We start from the raw sequence: 15,016 nt of genomic DNA, 5'->3' as shown, positions 1-15,016 counted from the left end.
GCTCTTGTGTTTACAGAATTACAAAGTATGTTTCCACGGCAGCCATGCATCCCTCTGTGTGTGTAACCCGAGCACTTCTGAGCAGCTTTAAAAAGTATTTTGAAACCCAAGTACAAATATTTATAACTTTATTGATAGTTTACTTGTACAAGATGTACATTCATATTTTGTGAATCAAAAGGGGAAAAACAAACTGTACGATGGTTCATGTTCAGGCATGCTTGCATATGAAATGGTAATCATTTTAATGGGTACAACAAATTCCATGGAGTATTGTTTTAATTCAACCATCCCTGAAATGTTTGTAAACTCGGACACGCTACATTTTTTTTCTTTTTTTTTTCTTCTTTTTTTCTTCTTTTTTTTTGAGGCAAACAATGCACTACAGCCACACCTTCTAATTCAAATTGAACACTTAAAAAGAAACATACAAAAATAAATGCAAAGCCATGTAAAAATGTACACTTGTAGTTCAACTATTTCATCTTTCATAAACTTTCAGACAAAATAATAAATAAAACACCCATATGTTTAATTTAAAATGGAGACATAGATAAACATTTCTAAATGGAGGTCTGTTAACAGAGAAAATGTTTGGAGACTGTTAGAGGTACGTAGACCTGAAACCCATCTACATCTTTAGCGCAGCTCTGACAGCAGTGTTTACAATAAGGTTAAAATAATCTCTGAATTTAATCCAAATGGTTCCGTCTGGAGCAACTTCTAAAAAAGTCAGAATTAATCGGAAATCAATGATGAAATGTCACACATAACATGCAAAATTAGGATAAACAGAACATAAGCCTGGTTTGGGTTACGGTGCTGATTTGTTGATTTTTATTATGATTTTTCTTTCCAGAATCAAAAAAAAATAATAATAAAGTTTTCCTAATGTTAGTACAGATCTTCATTATATTTGACCCTCGTTTTTTTGCATTGTCCAAAAATGTGCTCATGTCTTCCTCATTCAAGCGACGGCCGTGCCCAATGTGTACAAAACGGATTGAATACACAGGAGGTCATGTGGGATATGGCACCTGGTTCCGAGTGGATTTCCTCCAACAAAATATACACCGTCGTAGAAAAAAACCAAACTGCTGTATTTTGGCAAAGAAATTCAACACTCCAACAGTGCATGAAAAACAACAAAAGTCATCGGGTCTCTTCATCGTTGAGGATTGACTGCTAGCTGTTCTTACTTTTTTGCTATTTACAGTATTGCACTTAAACTGCACACCCTTGCATTTCAGTTTGACTGATGCGTTCTTCATATTTTCAGATTTAGAAAAGAAGAAAAGTAAAATCCCATTTATATACCCTTTATCCCCGATAATGTCCTTTTTGCGGATCGCATGACAATATTAAAGCCCGCTCCCACCCACTTTTTCTCAATTAGTAAAGTAGTATCTGCTTGTAGTGCCATTTGTAAACACCCACATACAAGACCTGAAGTGCAAAGGCTATCTTCACTTCTTTACCCAAGATACAACACAAGAAACAAAAGAAAAAAAAAAAAAAAAAGAAAAGACAGAGAGAGAGCACACCGTGAGGAGTGATGCAAACCGAGGCTCGCTGAAACATGCCCAGCAACACGGAGTAACGTCTCTCCCCTCTGCAGCGGAGGAAAAAAGAGGATTGTTGCTTTTGTTACAGCACAAGTCCATAAGAGGAGGTTGATCGGACAGCAATGGAAACCTTTGACTTTGAAGGTGTCGGGAGGAGGAGGAGGAGGAGGAGGAGAAGGAGGAGGAGGAGGAGGAGGAGGAGGGCTCGTGAGCGCATTGAATGGCAGTGTTAAAAACAGTTGTAAAGCGTTTGTGTCAGGTGTGGATGGAGACAAGTCCCACAACGGTCCTCCATTAGAGCTCATGCACTTGGCAGCAGCAGGGAACACAGTGGTTGGAGACAAATATGGCCTTTTTTTTTTGTTTTTTTAAAGGTTTTTTTTTCTTCCTTTTTTTATAGCAAGAGATGGGAGGGGGGGGGGGGGGGTTGTAAAGATGAGAGCTGTTCCAATGCCTCGGTGAGCTGATGTGTGGGTCTGTTTTCCCCCAAAGCTCAACCCTCTGTATTGTCAACATGGCGGCAGCCAGCGTCAGCCGGCGGCAGCGAGGCTCTGCTTTTGGCCCTGCTGCTGCCTGCCAGTTTGCTTTGTTCTAACGTCTTCTGGTCTGACGGGCCCCGGCCCGGCCCTCAGACAGACATCCACATGTGTTTGTACGGTCCTTGGGATGTGATCTGTGCCTGGAGTGGACTGAGCCACTGGCCCCGCAGAAGTCCTGCCTGTTGGGCGAAAAGTAAAAGGTGATTTCATTGGTATTTAATTACCGTTCTCTACAAGTGGTTTGTTTTGGCAGCTGGTTTTGTGACAATTTTCTCGCCCCCTCCTTCTTTTCTTTTTTTTTTTTTTTTTTTCTTCCTCCACTGTTCTCCCTCTTTCTCTCTCACACACTCCCTCTCCCCCCTTTCTCTGTATGTGTTCCTCTCTTTCATTCTCACTCAGTGTTTTTGTTTTTTTTAGTTTTAGCTGTGAGTGTCACGGCCCTTTCACAGGCTCAGTCTTGTGTGAGAGGCGATTATGGGCATCAGGCGAGCGGAGGGGCAGCCCGGTGGGGTCAGAGTCCCAGAGCTTCGGTGTGTTTTCTTGCCTTGAGTCGCAGGTCGGCGATGCTCGAGTTCTTGCTGTTGCTTTTGGCAGCTGCTGCCACTGCTGCTGCCGCGGAGGCCGAGTCGGCGAGAGACGCGATTGGTAGTCCGAAAGGAGGGGGTGGGAACATCAGGTAGGGAGCATGAGCGGCCAGGTGAGGGTGCAGGTGGGGGTGGGAGTGGGTGACCCCATCCAACTGGAGCTGTGCTTGTACCTGCAAGGCGGCAAAACATGAAGTTAGTCGGCGTGAACGCCTCTGGGGGTGTGTGTGTTATGTGTGTGTGTGTGTGTGTGAGAGTGTGTGTGAGAGTGTGAGTTGAGGATTTAGGTTTCACAGTCTGACACTATTAAAATCCCCCTCAGATTTTACCCCCTCAGAGCTGTTGCTTACAGTGTGTTTTCTAAGAAAATAGTTAAGGGCTGCACTCTGCGCTTTCGCCCTTTTTTTTTTTCATGTCAGCTATTCTAGAAGTTAATGAATCATACATTGCTCTCAGACACCACATCCAATTTAATCGTCTTGAATCAAAGTCTTTCCAGGACCCCGAACAGATTTGTTTAATTCAGACTGAGGACTCCGTTATACCCTTGGAAATTTGCAGTCTTGTTATCCTGATTATGCATTCAATTGCATAAATAAACAATTTTGCACTAAAAAGATATTCACATATTTGGAGTTATAAATATTTATCCAGACATATTCCTGAGTCAAGGGGAAAAAGAAATCATAAGGAGCATAGGATATCAGTTTTCACATTCTTGGCAATTATTTTATAAGAAGTAGGTGAAAATTAAGCATCTGCTTACTTCAGAGGGAGCAAGCTGAGCCTGTTGCCATTTCTCATGTGTTTCAAACACCACAGGAAGAAGTGGGAAAACTTAAGTATTTCACGCTTTCTTCTCCAACCAAAATAGAATGATAGAAAGTCAAAGTTTTAGCTTGACTAAATATTATTCTTTACACGATGCTCCTTTTTGCACTGGCATAAAATGAAAACCATCCAAGAAATGACTCGGGTTGAAGTGGTTAAATGAGAAGGAAAATGAATCCGAACCACACATGTGTAGGTTGCTAAGCACGGGAAAGGCATCCAAACAAAGCCTCCTGCAAACACAAACTTTTCCACAGATCTCATTTACTCAAAAATCAGGTAACAGACTGCAGCTGGGAATGACATTTTCCAAACGGATGGTGCAATGGCTTCAGGTCAAAGTGCAGAAGCGCTGATGGAAACATTATTCGAGCTGATTGTTTAGAGCAATTTTGTTTGGCGATCTGGAATTAAAACAATCAAGCGTTTCATAAAACAGGCAGTGACGGTTCGCAGAAATTGTGGATTAAAATACTCACACTTTGTGCACTTAAGAATGCACAAAATATTGTGTATTTTTGCCCGTAGTTTTGATCGCTCTTTCTTCATTGATAATGAAGAAAGACAAGAAGACCTCGCCAAGGTCCAAGTCGTGACCTTACGCAGCCAATCTGCTTGTTTTATATGCATATCTTGCATTGTAATATCTGAGTCCGTGCGTGCCTGTTTCAACCTCATGCAGCGTGCCTCTCTCAGTATGCAGGCCTCAAGCCTCCACCCCTGCCAGTGCAGCTCAACGCCAATATCCATCAGAGCCCACTCCATTCCCCGCTTTCATCATCTCTTTTATGTGCTCACGCCTGCCGCACTGTTGGCTTAATTAGGCCGCTGCTTTTCACAAGGGTCAAGCAGACAACACAGCAGCCGGGACGCAGAAGCAGATAGCAGCAGATCAAATGTCTGTCCACCTCTCCTCTCCCTGTACAGTCCAGCCCTCCGCACGCTGCTGCGAGGTGAAAGGTGCAATGAGGTCTGAGCTGCTCCCTCCCCCTCCACACACACACACACACACACACACACACACACACACACACACACACACACACACACACACACACACACACACACACACCAGACTCTCTCATCACTTACGTCTAATAACTCCACAGGGCCCATAGGTGTATGTGAACAATGTGAACATACAAATATAGAAGGCCGACTGACTCCAGTTCCACCTCGTTACACGCACCAGCATAAAGCTTCAGCTCAGTTTTTAGCCTGTTTTTCAAGATCATGCGGTTTTTGACCCCGACTTTAGCAGATGCTGAGTAATCACCGAACAACCGACTTCATTTACCTATATAATGACACTTTTTACATTTAAATTGACTTAAGTTTTTGAGCTGCCTCAGTGAACATTTCTGCATTTTTTAAGCATTTCCACCCCCAGACATATGAAAACAGGGCCTACCTGTTGGAAGGGCATCCGGAGGGCACCCATGTTGACATAGGGTGCTACTCTGCATGCATCGAGGTGACTGCCGCTGCCCAGAATAACACCTGGAGAGAAGGGAAAGATGTCTGTCAGACAGCCAGACAGTTGTTGTTATGTGAGAGGAGGAGGTCACAATTTCTTGTTTTTCTTTTTACACATGCAGTCAAACAAAATTGTGTCAAATTGTTATACCAAAATAAGTAGAATACAAATAAAGGGTGAGGAAGAAGCAACATTTACCTTTGTGCATCTGGTTTTCCTGTTTTCGACACTTTGCTCTTCTGTTCTGAAACCAAACCTGTGAATAAAAAAATAAATAATCCATTAAAAATCAGAAGCCTTTCAAAACCAGTCAAATTAAATATGGAGATCAAGTCCAAACGGTTGCACCAATAATATATCAAGTATATAAAAGTGCAGGCCAGCATAAGCAATCACAAAAGAAAAATCTAATAATTGTTATATTAAAATTAAAATGGTCAGGGGTTATGAATGAGGGTGGTGAATTTTAAAAATAAATACATGAAGTTTAGATCATTTTTTTAAAATCTATTTAATATTCAGCTTTGAATAAAGATTAAACTGTTAAAAATGAGACATGATAATAGTATAATCACAGAAATTATAGGAATATTAGAAGAGAACTGTGGTGATGTTTCATTACAATGGGAAAAAAAGAACAACAAAAAACGTTCTTAACCAGCTCCCTAATTTGCTGACTGCGTTTGAAGCTGCAGGCTAAGGCCCATTGTTAATCACCATCAACTTAATTTGCCTCGTTGAATAACATTATCTCCCCTCCCCTTCGACCCCGCAATGATTATCATTTACAGATGCGGGATTAGCGGCCGGGCGCGGACCACAAAGGGCGCAGACGTGATGCGGCGCGGCGCGGCGCTGCACCGCGGCGCGTCGTGAGTGGAGACACGTGCAGCACAGCAACAACACAGCCGTCAATACCATATCCAGTATGAATTCTACTGAGTGAGTCGAGCAGACAGGGAACAAAAGTCACCCCATAAATAAATTTAAAAAAAAAATCTATATTTATGTTAAAGCTTTCTGTCTCTCTCTTGAAAAATTACCCAGCAAATTATTTTTAATTGATATCAGAGGAATAAAATATCATTCAAAGTAGGATAACTACAAATACATTCAAACATATGGTATTATTATTATCATTATTATCATTATCATTATTATTATTATTATTATTATTATCATTATTATTATTATTATTATTGAGTGCACGAAGCATCGGACAGTAAATTGTCGTTATTGTATAGGCTGTGAGTGATCAGCTCTACAGTGGTAAACGATGATAGAAAAGGTGTTTATGAAAATCCCAGGTGATTTTGCATAGACGCACAGCCCTCAGATAAATCAAGGCTAATATTAGACGGGCCCGAGATCAATTCCAATTACGCGCCAGTATGTTAAGCAAAGTGAACTACACTGGTTCAGACAGTTATTTCTTCATTAAGGGCCACTCAATGATGCGCTTCACAAATACCCTAATCTCATTTCCTTTTTGATTTTTTATTAGAGACAGTGAATAATGACATTTAATTTAGCAGCGCGCCAGAAACCCAAAGATATTAGTCCTAACCGAATTACTGCCTGCTCCGCACCAAGCTCTCATAACTTTCAATTAGATTCATTGACAGCTGCTCGGAGCGCAGGTTCACAGCCTCCAACAGCTCTGCAACAATCCACCCTCACTAAACCTACAGAAAACAGGGTGTTTTTCACATTTTTCGTGTTTCCAGGGGAGGTCATAACAGGATCTATGCGTAAACGTCCATTGGAACAGACAAAACACGCACAGCCAGGCTGTTAAGTTCTTTCCAAGCACATTTGCGCCATGGATTATTTTAATGAACACAGTTTATTAGCGAGTGTGATAAGTGCAGTGCAAGTTTGTCTCCTACCACAGCCAACCAAGCCCGACAACGCTCAGCTCAAAATGGTAGTCGGTGGGCTCTTAAAGCTCCATGATGGGGCTTATTCATCCGATTAGATACATCTGAACAGCGGCAGAGTTGGCCCAGAATTGAATTATTTCTAATCTGTTTTTATGGGGACACTACATCAAGCCAATGGCAGATATTACAAAGAAAATGAGGAGGGATCCGAGTTGACATAAGAGCGCGTCCCCTGAAGCAGCCATTCAGCCTCTTCATTCATTTTAATAATAGCTTGGGATTTTTCGGTGCCTCTCCCCCCCCAGGCTGCTCGGATCGCAGGAGTAGGTTGTTGGTTCTGCAGGCCTACTTCTGCAAGTTCAGTAGGTTGTTACATCCCTGATGATTTACAGCAGTTTGCACTTGTTTGACAGGGATGGCTGCTACCAATCCACCTCCCATTACACCGACGCCCCTTTTCCTCCTATTCTTTTCGGGCGATTTTAATGTTTACTGCTTGACAGAAGAAACAGATCCCGTCCATTGGACCCAGTATTTTCACTTGATTAATTTTGACAATGTAGTATAAATCTTAAAATCAGCAGTCTGTATTTTTCAGAAACGTAACTGACAAATGTGTCTTACTATTAAAATAGTATGGCAGTGAAAAGCCGTATTAAAATCTGGACACTTTATAAATGCCCACGAGGCTATTATAGGCATTTTAGACTTATTTCCCCTCCTAAAAATATTTACATCATTTTCTCTGAGATGTGTTGTAAAATATGTACAAAGCAGACTAATTATAAAACGGTCATTTTTGTACATGTGAGGCACATAGTTATTTCTTTATATCGTGGAAATAGAAGAAAAGACAATATCATTATCAATACGTTTTTATCTAATTCAAACACAACACGTAGCTCACTTAAATTTGAAGCAATTTTATGCTTTTTATGCTTAGGATAAACATGAGGGCAATTTTTGTAAACACGACTGTCAAAAAGAGTATAAAACGAGAGCATATGAAGGGGAAAAAAACACACATGCATTGTTTATGTGCTTGGCTGTGTGGCTGGTTAATTGTTTCATAAGCATATAATTACAATATAAATTCACAAGGTCTGAGTTTCTGCCCTAATTAGGGGCATATTATTTTCCCTCTTCATTGTAATATTGTTTTTAGCACACACCAAGGATTATTTAGATGATTCGCACAATCCCCACACACGTTGGAAAGAGATGTCACTGAACTTATTGGTCCACACGTGAAAAGCAACTTTGCATGAAACGTCACCACGAGACCTCCAAACACTGTCTGTTGCGCTCCCGGCAGCACCAGTGTTGATCGCCGCCCATTACGCGCCACAAGCTCTGGAGAAGTGTGTGTGTGTGACACGTGGTTGAACTCCTCACCTGCACTCTGGCCTCGGACAGTCCCAGCCGCTGGCTCAGCTCCTCTCTCATGAAGGCGTCCGGATAGTGCGTCTCGTCGAAGAGCCGCTCCAGCTCGTTGAGCTGCTCCAAAGTGAAGTTAGTGCGACTCCTCCGCTGCTTCAGCTTGCCCTGTGCGTCCTCGTCCTCGGACTTCACGTCCTCCTTTTTCTCCTTGCAGTCGTATATTCCTGTTTAATCGCACCCCCGAGGTTGGGAAAAAAAACAAAACAAAAAAAAACAAAACGGGTGAAAAATGGGTTAAAATTCTGGACTTTTTGCAGGGGTGAAGATAGCCACGCCGCCCTGCACTGCTTTACTGACACACACTTGCACTTTACTGGTCCCTCATAAAGCCCACACTGGGCCCTGACAGGGGGGCCTAAGGCCCGGCAATTTGACAGCAACACACACACGCGCGCGCGCGCACACACACACGCACGCACACACACACACACACACACACACACACACACACACACACACACACACACACACACACACACACACACACACACACACACACACACACACACACACAGATTACACAGCCTATTTCTTCAAGTGGGAGGCCTGTGGCTGTATTTCCAGCCTCCATAAGTCAGCTTGTACCGTCAGTGCCGTTATAAAAGTAAATCAGTCAATACATGGCATGTAAGCCTAATAAGGCTGTAAGCGATTTAAAGAGCAGAGAATTAAGCTTCGGCTAAACGGAGAAGATTTAGGTCTAATTACTTGCTCCCGCAAAATGGACTGAGGTTATTCAAGGCTATGAATAAAAAATGGTCCGTTGCAGCATTTCTCTCTTTTTGTCAATTAAAAAAAAAAAGCAGTGTCTGTAATCCACTGAGTTACACAGCAAAGCTGTCAGTCTATAGGCTGATCTATTTTTATTAGACTATACTGTACCATTAGGTGTTATCTGTCTTGTTATTATTAGTAACACAGTTGACAACTGCTGCAATTACCTGCCTGTTCAGACGCGTTTTACTGTTTGTAGTTTTCTGTCATGAAACTGTTTATTTCCCCAAACTGCAAGATAACTGACATATTATATAAATACTTAACATATCCCCCTACAGACAAAACTGTTTTTTTTTTTATTTCCACCGGCTGGGCTTTTAAGGCGTACAAAGCAAAATAAGGCAGTTCCATCGATATTGGTTTAATTATGCAATAAATATAGAAATAAGTAAAATGGTGAAAAGACCTACAAAGAGGATATTGATTGCTTAGGCTGCCATTAATTGATTGCTAATTTTAAATTGATAAATATAAACCATTTAAAAAACAGATCGACTTGAATCTCTCCAGCAGCATTATTTGTTTTAATTCACGCACAATGTTGCGCGTAAAATAAAAATACATGTGCTGTTACTTGTGGGCTCACACTCACACGAGGAAACATGACAATCCTGCAGGCTACACATTTTAAAGGACACATTAAAGCAAAACACCGTTAGTTAAGATTGTAACTGATGTTCTCTTTAATATAAAATACATGTAATAATGTGGTTAGTATTGTAAAATGGAGTACAGAACTAAAATGTGCCCTTAAATATTAATATGGTGCCAAATGTGGCACAAAATGTTAAATTATTATTAAAATAAGGCTGCAGACTCTGTTTTAAGATGTGTTACAAAAGCCACATAGATTTTTTTGGGGGGTTTGGGTTTTTGTTGTCATTTAATAAAAGAAAGATTTTGAAAACAACCATTAAATAGTTAATAGGACGGTCAGGCGAAGGGCCCGCCTCCTGCTGCGTAAAATAATAATTGTAATAACAGAATAATGTGTTAACTTCAGGGAACTACTTCAACTACACGTATTTAAACTACTTAAGTACATTACAGCCCTCGTTAAGAACGGATTCGAAGATTAACTTCTTTTTTTTTTTTTCAAATGTCAAAAATGTCGCTCCTGGTTCAACACAGCTAAACTTGAGACATTTCCCCGTCATGACACGGATCATTTTCTGAAGATTAAAAAAAAAAGAAAGAAAGAAAAGCTTACCCTCTGTCGCCCTCGAAACATTAAAGTCCTTGAGTTTCTCTTTTTCCAGCTCGACGTGGTCCTTGAACAGATGCACCGGGCAGTGGTTGCTCTCCGTTATGTCCTGCAGGTTTGTCTCCGGGCTGCCCAGCTCCCGCGCCCGCGTCAAGCCGCTCTCCAAAACTTCCCTGTACGTGATACTCTCTTTGCTGCTCTCTTTGGTTTTCTGATCGAAAGATTTCGACACGAATGCCGTAAGTTCTTCCATGGTCGGCTCTGTCTCTCAGTAGTGGTCCTGGTCAGGGAAATCCACCGTGTGTATGTGCACACTCTCGCCGAGTCTGTGCGCACCAGCACTGCTCACGGATACGCGCTTTTTGGAGGCTGGCAGCAGCGATAGATAGAAGGGGTGGAGAGGAGGTGAGATCACTCCTGCTGTTGTGACTGTGTATTTGAGAGCTCACTATTTATACATGGCCACCTCAGCCCAGCCCCCCTACCCCTTCTTCCCTCCGATCTCTGTGTCTTGAGCAATTACAGGCCGGCTCGACTTTGCAGAATTCAACTTTCAGCAGCTTTTTTCTTTTCTTTTTTCTTTTTTTAAAAACCGTCTTCCACAAATCAATGATGGGACTGATGGAGGCGGTTAATTGAATTACGGGGTCATTAAAATGCCCACGGTGGCTCACTCCTGCGAGGAGGCTGTATATGGCTGTTATGTTTAATTAATCCGGCGAAAATTTAATTAACGAGATTAGGAGATACAGACGCCGGGGTTTGAGGGATTTCCTCTTGATTTTCCCGTTGTTGTTTGCTGAGTTGATAAATTTGTTTCGGAGATTATCTGTGCATAAACCACCTCTGGTGTATCAGCTGATTGGACTTCACTAAAGTGGGATTAACAGGCAATTTCTAGGGGCCAGAGCGCATGCATGCGTGGAGAGACTCTGCACTGGCAAATGAGCATTTAAAAAAAAGTTTTCAATGAATTTAAAATGTATATTTCAGCATAAATACCGAGGCAAAACTTTCCAACAAATGGTAATTATGTGAATTTACTATCTAGGTAAATCATTAAACTCATATTTTATTTTCTACCCGCACCAGTAAAGCCCATTTCCACTTTTTTTAAGTTACTTTATGATGCATTTTGCACACAAATATAGATCACATGAATACAAACATATACTGCTTGTGAACAAACACTCAGCAGCAACGAATCCATGATTATATGATGATGTTTTAATTAATATTTAGGCGGTCTAAATTCAGGTCCCTTTTGAGTATTTACCAGTACTCCTTCGCGGATTCCGGTTACAAGAAAATGATAGAAATCAATAGATATCAGCAGTGAAAAAATGTTCCCTCTATTTACAGGATTTTCATGGGAATAAGTGAGCCCATAATGGCTTAGCGTTATCTAAGTCGTTCATCAGTCCAGCACACAAACACAAAAGGCCGGGAGAGGAGTGTGATCCCCTGGGTGCGCCGCCCTGAGCGGCCCGCCACTGCGAAAGTCTCATATCTCAGCTCTCTAATGACTCGGTTTGATGTCTCTCCATTTATCAGTTGAGGCCGCTTCACATCACTGCGGCTGACGCACAAGTCGAGGTCTCTCCCTTGTGCCATGAACTGCGCCTTTTGTTGTTAATAGACCTAAATCCTCTTTAAGACGCAAATCTGCGCTCCCAGTCGTGTGCCTCGATGTCATCCTGCTGCAAAGTGGCGTTTACAAAAGGCTCCTCTGTTTGGAACGAAATAATCCACCACCAGGGATTTCTCTATTAAATTACAAAAAAAAAAAAAATATTCCAACTTTTACGCACAACTTGTTCATGTGCCACCTGACTCTGACACATTAATACGACTTTTATTGCTATTGTTAGTGGTCATTTAATGCTTTAATGCTTCAAGTGCACATGCCTGTGGATGTGATAGTGTATGAATGCACACAACAGCAGCCATGGAAATCAATGCAATGTTTACCAACACAGACTGAAGTAGGCCACATATATTTAAAAATAGTTATTAAGGATTATTTTGTATTTTGAACCGTGTTACCAACACCAAAAACACGTATTTACTTATTCTTTAGTGAGAAAAACATTCTTGCAGAGGAATAAAAGAAAATACATTGCTAGGAGGCCTATACACAGCGCCTGTTTAATATGAATGACGAGCACAGTGCCCAATTAAAATAAGACAGCGTAAAGCCATGTGCATATATATTTCATACATTTCAGGTTTTAGTTTTATAAAATTATAGTATAGATATTCCGGCTCATTATACGACAGTTATGGTGCATGCAGATATTCCCCCTCCGCCTCTGCTTTCTCTAAATATTTATTGCAAAAGAAATTACTGCACGTAAACTGGCAGACATGAGCCATGTGTTGTCCAATCAGCAGCAGCCTGCAGGAAAACCAGAAGGAATCCAGGAGGGATGCTTTTTACGCACCAACGCTGGTGTCGCTACAGTTTAGTGGCCAAAAACTCTTAAAGGGGCCTCAATCATATTTTCACTTGCCGTTCATTCCCCACGACTCCGACACCCCGCCTCTCCAGCTGCACGAGCGCAACCGTGTTATGGTATTAATTACTCAATCACTTGTTTATTATCAGTTATTTAACCCAACGCGACAAGACCAATAAGAAACACTGTGCGGCAATACATATATTTGGCCTGAAATGAACAAAGAAACACAACTATCATTATTATTAGTAGTAGTAGTAGTATTAATATTATTATTATTATTACTGTTATTTATTATTATTATTATTATATTTTTTTAAACGTCATTATAGTACTTTAAAAAAAATTAGAAATCCAATATTCAAACTGCAATTCAATAGCTCAAGACACATGCAGATACTTGTTAATGCCTAATTCATTCAGCTATTCAGTTCAATCACTATCAGTAATTAATAGTGATGAGTGTATAGTTTTTGTTATATGCAAAATATTCTAACAACATTGATTGCTTATGTTTAAGACCAATGCACATGATAATTTAATAATATTTTGGTGTATTAAAGCGAACACATTGGTTAGTTAATGCATGTATTCCTGAAAACATGGTTGAAGTTGTACAATCTATTTATTCAAGAGTCTGATAGTATTTTAAGTCCCCAACATGGACCACACATCTGGATTATTTGGATGTTTGTCTGTAAATTTGATAAAAATGTGTCTTTACATATTGCAGGGTGTGATGAGTGAAGCATTTTACTGCCCATAGACCTTGTAATGGCCTGATCTCCACAAGGCAGCTGAGGAATTCCTTCTTTACCTGCTTGTGATGTCTTTGGAACATTATCAAGACATCAGCAGACTTAAATGAGTCTGTGCTGGCTGGTGGAGAGAGAGAGAGGGAGAGAGGGAGGCAGAGAGAGGGGGGAGGGAGAGAGAGAGAGAGAGTGAGAGAGAGTGAGAGAGAGAGAGAGAGAGTGAGGCAGGCTAAACTGTAGCAATGCAAAGTAATGAGCAAAGCAGGATTCTGTTGCTGCAGATGATCAATCAGATTTACACATCTGGGTGGCATTTCAAAATTAGGATTGAAATACTTTAAAGCTTTGTGCAGCACATGGAAAGGTTTCAATCCCCATCTGTCAGTCTTCACTTATAAAAAAAAAAAAACAAATGGAGAGAGGGAGAGAAGGCGTAAAGAATACAGAGGGGCTCAGAGCACAAGCAAGTCCACAAGTCTACACTTCAACAAATGCCACAGCACTGCATCAACCTGTTCCCTCACCAGACTAATCCCACATGTGTGAAAGGATGGGGGTCCTAAAAATGCAGAACTAACCTCATGGAAGTTTTCCTAAATTCTTTTAGAGGCACAATTTGAAAACTTCTTCCATGAATATAAATTACAGTAATTACAGTAATTAGAAAAAAGTTTATATATATATATATATATATATATATATATATATATATATATATATATATATATATATATATATAACCATTAACTGCTTATTACAGAAGAAATCCCTTGAGTAAAAATCAAGGATAGAAAACTTTTAGAAATCCTCTTCTCTCTGCATCATGCCTTAGGAAAATCATAATATATGGCAGATGTGATGGTCCAAATATTATACCTGGCCCCAAGAGGACAAGAGTTGACTTTTGGAAATGTTACTCAAAAAGCAACTACAGCACCTCCAGCTTGTAATATAATTTCCCTGAACATAAAGCCTTTATTTTTAGAGGGGCACTTATCTTCGAATATCATCATCTTGTCCTGTAGGGACAGTGCAAGAGCAAAAAAAAAAAAAAAAAAATCAATATAGCGGTTTACTTGAATTTGATTCAGCAATGCAGATGCAATACAGATGTGATCCTGCACAAAAACAAGATTAGCTTTTTCTCCTGGCACAAAAAAAAAAGAAACATTTTTCCCTGTGAGGATGAAGAAGAGGGTTCTGCACATGCAGTCTTGTTAATGACAGTGATTGTGTGTGTGTTTATTAGAGTCCTCTGGCTTGTCTGCGGGTGCCGGGATCTCATGGTTGTTACACTGTCTTGTGCCTTCATTTAGGTCCTTTTTTGCAGAGCTGCAGCGGTCCACAGAGACTACAGGCTGTTCTGCGTTCAAACGCATTGTCTGCCATCTAAATGAGGCTTTCGGGGCAAAAAAAAAAAAAGGGGGGGGGGGTTCAACATGAAAATACCACAATGTGCTGAACATTAACTCGCACTCAACTGGGATGTTTTGGGAATATGT

General features: G+C 40.8%; 1 protein-coding gene across 3 annotated transcripts; it reads right to left on the bottom strand.

Moving 5' to 3' along the window:
- Positions 1–1,971: 1,971 nt before the first annotated feature.
- Positions 1,972–10,691, bottom strand: shox (shox homeobox). Of its 3 annotated transcripts, XM_080497763.1 has the most exons (6): positions 10,307–10,652; positions 8,275–8,483; positions 5,195–5,252; positions 4,931–5,019; positions 2,649–2,861; positions 1,974–2,283 (listed from the first exon to the last, which is right to left on the bottom strand). In XM_080497763.1, exons 1-6 carry the CDS (start codon positions 10,551–10,553, stop codon positions 2,194–2,196), a joined length of 906 nt encoding a protein of 301 aa, XP_080353889.1. In that variant the 5' UTR covers positions 10,554–10,652; the 3' UTR covers positions 1,974–2,193. The 3 variants fall into 3 exon arrangements, with proteins under 3 accessions (XP_080353887.1, XP_080353889.1, XP_080353888.1); XM_080497761.1 differs by having other exon boundaries at positions 1,972–2,861; positions 4,931–5,040; positions 10,307–10,691; XM_080497762.1 differs by having other exon boundaries at positions 1,975–2,861; positions 10,307–10,691.
- Positions 10,692–15,016: the final 4,325 nt, after the last annotated feature.

The sequence above is a fragment of the Blennius ocellaris genome (assembly GCF_963422515.1).
Source record: "Blennius ocellaris genome assembly, chromosome: 6".
NCBI classification, from domain to species: domain Eukaryota; kingdom Metazoa; phylum Chordata; class Actinopteri; order Blenniiformes; family Blenniidae; genus Blennius; species Blennius ocellaris.
This window is presented reverse-complemented; position numbering and strand designations above follow the sequence as displayed.

Excerpts from the sequence above, each read along its gene's own strand:
- shox (XM_080497763.1), bottom strand. The coding sequence starts at position 10,553 with ATGGAAGAACTTACGGCATTCGTGTCGAAATCTTTCGATCAGAAAACC. Across the intron at positions 5,020-5,194 it reads GGAAAACCAGATGCACAAAG|GTGTTATTCTGGGCAGCGGC; the intron begins GTAAATGTTGCT and ends CCTTCTCTCCAG. Across the intron at positions 2,862-4,930 it reads TCCGGATGCCCTTCCAACAG|GTACAAGCACAGCTCCAGTT; the intron begins GTAGGCCCTGTT and ends GCCGCCTTGCAG.